This window comes from Haliotis rufescens, unplaced genomic scaffold (assembly GCF_023055435.1).
Source record: "Haliotis rufescens isolate VD_foot unplaced genomic scaffold, xgHalRufe1.0.p SCAF_27, whole genome shotgun sequence".
In the NCBI taxonomy this organism is placed as follows: Eukaryota; Metazoa; Mollusca; class Gastropoda; order Lepetellida; family Haliotidae; genus Haliotis; species Haliotis rufescens.
In genome coordinates, this window is record NW_025963968.1 from 1,852,898 (window position 1) to 1,860,489 (window position 7,592).

At 41.2% G+C, this 7,592-nt stretch overlaps 1 protein-coding gene across 1 annotated transcript; it reads right to left on the minus strand.

Moving 5' to 3' along the window:
- Positions 1-599: 599 nt before the first annotated feature.
- LOC124113582 lies at positions 600-6,146 on the minus strand. The gene is made up of 2 exons (XM_046474009.2): positions 5,600-6,146; positions 600-4,444 (listed from the first exon to the last, which is right to left on the minus strand). Exons 1-2 carry the CDS (start codon positions 6,144-6,146, stop codon positions 600-602), a joined length of 4,392 nt encoding a protein of 1,463 aa, XP_046329965.2.
- Positions 6,147-7,592: the final 1,446 nt, after the last annotated feature.

Sequence of the window (7,592 nt, forward strand, 5' to 3'; positions counted from 1 at the left end):
GATCACTAAATGACTACTCTGTCTAACGATGTTGCCTATCCTAATCCTAATGCCAAACTGAATTACAATGACATGTTTGTCGACACGTGGCACACATGCATGCTTTTTTCATGCTTTTTAGATCTATTTCCGCGAAGTAAAGCAGTGTGTGCGCGAACTGCTTACACACAGGAACGACCTGTTCGGAAACATGGCATACTCACATCTGTGATGACAATTTCCTTATGTCCATATTTCCCCTCCTTGATAGAACGGAGTCTATCAACACAAAATAGTAACCAACTTTCCAGAATCGAAATAATATCCTCGATCACATCCACAAACGTATCGAAAAGTTCAACAAATAATGCACTGAATACATCCAATGTCACAATATATCCATTTTTATGAAACAGTATTCACATTTTGAGTTCACAGTACACCACCACAATATGTGCAGATTACACACTCTTTTGGTCAAGGTTGTGTCACAAAATTGAATATCTCACATTGGATAGTTTCTCATGTTAAATCCATCAATTTCACACATTTTCATCTTTCGAATGTCACAATAGAATCCATAGAATCCTGTATTGTCTTGTTCCGTGACATCTGGTACTTTAGCAGCTAATGCTGTCCGTTTCAAGAGGGCACACTTTCGTCACTGGTCTAGTAAGTACAGATTGACCAATCTGTATGTCAACCACTCTGGTGTAACCATCTTTCCCTGGATGAGTCTTGATAACTTTTCCCATGGGCCAATGTCCACGTGGAGTGTTTGGCGATATTACCATAACGATGTCATTCACGTTGATGTCCGGTTGGTGAGTGAGCCACTTCCTTCTTCGGTTGAGGCTGGGTATCCACTCCTTCATCCATCGGCTCCAGAAGTGTCGTATTAGATCCTGTATCCGTCTCCAGCGTTTCCTTGGGTTAAAGGGTGTTGTATCCACTGATTCTGGAGCAAAAGAACCTCCAACTTGTCCATGGAGGAAGTGGTTCGGTGTCAGGGGTACATCATCCTGAGGATGTGACGTCTGATAGGTGAGTGGACGTGAATTGATCAAGGCTTCTGCTCCAATAAACGCTGTCATGAGCTCTTCATCATTTACGTCACTTTGACCTAATATAGCAGAGATAGCTTTCTTGGCTGCCTTGATCATGGTCTCGAACACACCTCCGAAATGGGGCGCACAGGGAGGATTAAACTTCCACTTGGTACCACGATTCGCTAATGTTCGTTTAACAGCATCATTGTTCAGACATGAGACCAGTTCTTTGAGCTCCTTTTTTGCTCCAACAAAGTTTGTCCCATTATCACACACAATGTCCTCTGGAAGTCCTCTGCGACTGGCCATGCGATAAAAGGCATTAAGAAATGAATTTGTGTCCATTCCATGTGCGATTTCAAGATGCACAGCTCTTGAAGCTAGACACGTGAAGAGGCAAAGATAGCGCTTCTGCCTTGCTTTTCCTCTCCCCTGTACTGTAAAGAAGGGTCCAGCAAAGTCAAGTCCAGCCTGTGTGAAAGCACGTAGAGAAGGTGTTAGTCTCATTTCTGGGAGAGGAGCCATGATCTGGTGCGCCACTTTTGCTTTCTGTTTTCGACATTGTGAACATACCCGCTCCCATTCTCGAATTTCCTCTCTACCAGAGAGGATCCAAAACTTCGCTGAGAGTGCCGCTAATGTCTGATTAGTTCCGGTAACATGCTGTCCTTCCTCATGATAAGATTTCACAATCAATCTTGTGATCCAGTTTCTGCGTGGCAAGATGATTGGAAACCTTGACTCTGGAGATAGATGCTCAGCATAAGCCAATCGTCCATCAGATCTCATCACTCCACATTCATCCAACTTCGGTTGTAATCCCAAGAGTTTACTGTTGGTTGGCAATGGTTTTCTCTTCTCAAGGCAGGAGTATTCAGCTGGAAATTCTTCTCTCTGCACTTGTGCTATGATTTTGAACTGTGCAGTTTCAATTTCTTCTGCTGTTAGTTCCCCGGAGATCCTTTGATGATTTTGTGCAACACAGTTGTTCAAGAATCTGTATACCCAAGCTTGGATTCTTGCCAGTCTTTTCCAATCTGAGTATCTTGTAGCTTTTAGTCTCCATTCATCACACGATGATTTGTTCACTACCATTGTAATGATCTTGTTTTCTTTCAGAGTTTCATTTTCTAGCTTACATGTCTTTTTACTTTCTATTTCAGATAGTCTTTGGGGCCATTCACCTTCATCTCTAGTCAAGAAAGGGGGTCCTGACCACCAACTTTGATTATCAATCAACTTTGATGCAGCTATTCCTCTGGTCAACATATCTGCTGGATTTTTAGCAGTTGGTACATACCGCCATTGATATGGATTCGTAATCTCTTGAATTTCACTGACTCTGTTTGCAACAAAGGGTTTGAATGTTCGGCTATGGTTCTTTATCCATGACAACACATTTGAACTGTCTGTCCAAAATGTTACGATATCTATTGACACTTCCAATGCCTTTGTTATTGCAACAGATAATCTGAGTCCAGTAACAGCTGCCATTAATTCCATGCGTGGAATGCTAATGGCTTTCAGTGGTGCTACTCGTCCTTTTGCAGCAATTATGACACTGGAGATTTCATCATTCTGGTAAGTATTCACAGCATACACTACAGCACCATATGCATCCTCAGATGCATCTACAAAGCTGTGGAGTGTAGTTTCTTTGACCTCGAGACCACAGCGCAAACATCTTGGTACCTGGATAAGTGCAAGATCTTCCAGTTCCATGAACCACTGACATGCTTTCCTTTTCAGATTATTGTCTAGTTCTTCATCCCAATCTAACCCTGCTGTCCACATTTCTTGCAAAATGATCTTTGCCCTCACAGTAAAGGGTGCAAGAAATCCTAAAGGATCAAATAGCTTTGCTATTTGACGAAGAAAGATTCTTTTAGATATCGTGGAGTTCATTTCAGGTATGTGGGAAGTGAAAGTAAAGACATCTCTTTCAGCTATCCACATGAGACCGAGCGTCTTTGCTGAAGGTAAGTAGCTACTGTTCAACTGAACTTCTGACAATCTGTCTTCAACAGGTATCTGATTGAGTACTTGGTGGGAATTTGAAAGCCACTTTCTAGGGCGCATCCCAGCTCTACTCCAAAGATCTACCAACTGTCTATACAACTCAATAGCTGTATTGTCATCCTCCACAGAGTCCATGCTATCGTCCATATATGTTGCTTTTTGCACAGTTTCTGCTGCTAATGGGAGATCACCCTGATGCTTCTTGGCATTTTCCTGACTTACAAACTGTGCTAAGAAAGGAGATGCATTCACCCCAAATACCACTCGACTAAACTCATACTCTGTGGGTTGCTCATCTCGTTTCATGGACCTCCATAAGAATCTGTGATATGGCCGATCATCGGGAGAGATTTTGACCTGTAGGTACATCTCGGCAATATCACTCATCAGTGCTACTGGGTTGCGTCTAAATCGTAACAATACATCAAAAAGTTCCCTCTGCAGTTTGGGACCTTGGTGGATAACTTCATTCAAAGAAATACCCTTGTATTTGGCTGAGGCATCAAATACAATTCTCACTTTTGTTGTGAGACGATCCAAACGTACAACCGGGAAATGAGGCAAATACCACTTTCCTGTATTTGTCATTTCTTCAGTAGGTACTTTCCTGATATATCCGTTTGTGTGATACTGTGAAATGACAGTATCATATGCAGCAGCTATAGTCTCATCCTTTTCTAATTTCTTCTCTGTACTCTCAAGACGACTTAGAGCCATCTGATAGTTATCTGATGGTAAGGCATGTACCTCTTTCTTCCATGGTATGCCTATTTGATAGTGACCATCCTCATACGTCAAGGCATCTTTCACCCTGTTGTATACATTCTTGTCTTCAGGGCTTATGTTTTCAGTCTCTTTAGACTGGAATTTCTCAACTTCCCAAAACCTATGCAACAACATATTCAAATCTTGATCATCAGCATTTGAATGAGAGAAGAATGTACTAGAAAAGTGAGTCTGATTATAAGAGCCTGTCCCTGCAATGTTCCCTATACAAGTCCAGCCAAGGGGCGTTAACCGTGCAAGAGGTTCACCTGGATTCCCACGTACCTCTGAGTAGGAATAGTGAAGTTCTGAATTATCCATGCCTATCAGGACATCGACAATAGGAGGGGATGCAATTTTAGGAAAGTCTATATCTTGCAGATGTGTCCATAGTTTGCCATATTTCTGCCAGTCAACAACCTGCAAATCACCTGTAACCTTAGTTGTTGTGAAAGCAGAAATATTAACATCAACCTCACCACCTTTACTTTCCAGTCCAAATTCTACTGGCATTGTTTCAAATGTGGCTTTCTCATCATTCAACACATTCACAGTGACTTGTTTAGTTTTACCTTGCAGTCCTAGCTCTGCAGCAACGTCTGCATTAATATAGGACCTTGTGCTGGCGTCATCTAGCAAAGCATTAACAGTAACTCTGCGATTCCCATGTTTGAGGATTACTGGCACTGTTCTAAGCCCAATGAATGAAGATTTTGAAGCAACGTTCGATGCCATGTTAGTTGCATGTGATCGTTCTACTTGTTCTTTTGAACTATTGTCTGTATGTTCTATTTTGTTTAATGGAACTGAAGCTTTTTCAACATCAGCAGTTGAATCAACCCTGTCCCTATCCACATGTAGCAGCCTGTTATGGTTGCTTCTGCATCCATTCATGCCACATAATCTTGTTCGCCAACAGTGTTTACCACGATGGTTGCTTCCTAAGCAACGAAAGCAAAGATTTAACTCCTTTGCTTTGTTCCATCTGTCCTGCACTTTTAAAGCTGTGAACTTTCTACAATTCCAAACATCATGTGGCTCTTTGCATACTATGCACAAACTCTTTACTCCAGCATAATGCCCACCAGGTTTCTGGTTACTGTCATGCCCAAGGAATGTACGAGGAGTTCTTTTATGTTCAGATTTTAATGACTTATCACAGACACCATGAATGGTTTCAGCTGCAATTGTTTGAAATTCTGCTTCTTGGAGCACCCATTCTCTCAGAGTTTCAACTGACTCTTGTCTTTGTCTATCAAATACCCAACGTTGATACTCTGTAACCATGGCTTCAGTCATCTTTTTTAGCAACTTCATATAAAGAAGACCATTTCCTAATTCTTCTACTCTGTCAGATTCACGGAGGTTAACTACAGCAACATCCAGCATGTCAGCAAATCTATCTAAATCTTTTGCATGACCTGGGCGAATGGGTTTGAAATTGTCTAACTCTTCAAGATGTAAAGCAATCTGGCGCCTCATGCCACCAAACTTCCTCTCTAATCTCTCAAGAGCTACTTGATAAGCAACTGCATTATGCCCCAAATCCCTAATCACTCTAAGAGCTTCACCTGCTAAATACTGCCGCAATTGCAATAGCTTGTATTCTGGTGTTGCTGGTGAGTTATCAATACATGCAATGAATGCTGCCTTCCAGCTCTGATAAGACCTGACATCACCTGCAAACACTGGAATAGAAACTCTCTGCAGCTGCTTCCACATGTCATGTCCAATCGCGCTTTTGTCTGGTTTATTCGAAAGAGAACTGGGTTCAACATGTGACCTACCAACCGTGAACATGTCCTTTGGTTGACCTAATTCATGTTCACTTCTTACAAAAGTCTTTATGGACTCATTCTGAGCCTGTTCAACGTCCTTCCCTTTTTCTCCGGGACATTCTTGTTTCTGACTTTTACCGTGTTCTTGTTTCTGGTTGAACAACATTGACATCCCTGTTCGTAAACTTAGTACAGAGCTAGCATCTGATCTACAGTCTAAGTACTGTTGAGCATGTTGCTGTGCACTTTCAGTCTCATCTTCAAGTCTAGTTATTTCAATGCTAAGTTTTTTAGAATTTGCTACATCATTGTTTTTGGAGTATTCTTCAGACAACATCAGCATTACTTCCATTGCTTGTTCTTGGACAATGCACAACTGATCCATCTGATCTCGAACAGACCTTCGAGTTGGGACATCCTTACCTTCTGTCATATTGTAGAGTTTATTTTTCGCCTTCGTAAATGCAGTCTTTGCACTGGCTTTTTGTTTTTTGAGTTTTAACAAAACCTCTTCCACAGCTGGCTTTGACTCATTACTTTTACCAAAGTCCGACATTATAGTTTCAGATTTTAACATAAGCACAGTGTCTGAGGTTGCTTTTTGAGGTTCAGCCATTTTCTTCCTTACACTATTCCTGTTTGGTAGTATGAACCTAAGTCTTATAAACACATTTGTTTCTAACAACTAACTCACCTGTCTCGCACTGGAACTATTCCTGCATCCAAACTAATCTAACTTGCACCAATAACACCATGATCCACTAACAGGCAGTAACCATGAGTAATAACGAATTAACCACGCTCTGCTACCATTTTTGGTCAGCAGAAATAGAAGAAGTGCAATAGACAGGCAAAGACACTAATTTATTTACGATGGTTTTATTACAGACAAGAATTACTGTTGTACTTCAATTTACATTTACAAAGTTTCTTTTCTTTTCCAAATTTCTATTATTATCCCGATCACTAAATGACTACTCTGTCTAACGATGTTGCCTATCCTAATCCTAATGCCAAACTGAATTACAATGACATGTTTGTCGACACGTGGCACACATGCATGCTTTTTTCATGCTTTTTAGATCTATTTCCGCGAAGTAAAGCAGTGTGTGCGCGAACTGCTTACACACAGGAACGACCTGTTCGGAAACATGGCATACTCACATCTGTGATGACAATTTCCTTATGTCCATTGACCATGTGTTGTTGACCGTGTGTTGTTCATCATGTGTTGTTGACGATGTTGTTGTTCATCATGTGTTGTTGACCATGAGTTGTTGACCATGTGTTGTTCATCATGTGTTGTTGACCATGTGTTGTTGACGATGTTGTTGTTCATCATTTGTTGTTGACCGTGTGTTGTTGACCATGTGTTGTTCATCATGTGTTGTTGACCATGTGTTGTTGACGATGTTGTTGTTCATCATGTGTTGTTGACCATGTGTTGTTGACGATGTTGTTGTTCATCATGTGTTGTTGACCGTGTGTTGTTCATCATGTGTTGTTGACCATGTGTTGTTGACGATGTTGTTGTTCATCATGTGTTGTTGACCGTGTGTTGTTGACCATGTGTTGTTGACCATGTGTTGTTGACGATGTTGTTGTTCATCATGTGTTGTTGACCATGTGTTGTTCATCATATGTTGTTGACCATGTGTTGTTGACGATGTTGTTGTTCATCATGTGTTGTTGACCGTGTGTTGTTGACCATGTGTTGTTCATCATGTGTTGTTGACCATGTGTTGTTGACGATGTTGTTGTTCATCATGTGTTGTTGACCGTGTGTTGTTGACCATGTGTTGTTCATCATGTGTTGTTGACCATGTGTTGTTGACGATGTTGTTGTTCATCATGTGTTGTTGACCGTGTGTTGTTGACCATGTGTTGTTCATCATGTGTTGTTGACCGTGTGTTGTTGACCATGTGTTGTTCATCATGTGTTGTTGACCGTGTGTTGTTGACCATGTGTTGTTCATCATGTGTTGTTGACCGTGTGTTGTTG

Excerpts from the sequence above, each read along its gene's own strand:
- LOC124113582 (XM_046474009.2), bottom strand. The coding sequence starts at position 6,146 with ATGTCGGACTTTGGTAAAAGTAATGAGTCAAAGCCAGCTGTGGAAGAG. Across the intron at positions 4,445-5,599 it reads AAAGGACATGTTCACGGTTG|ATGACGCCAGCACAAGGTCC; the intron begins GTAGGTCACATG and ends ATGCTTTGCTAG.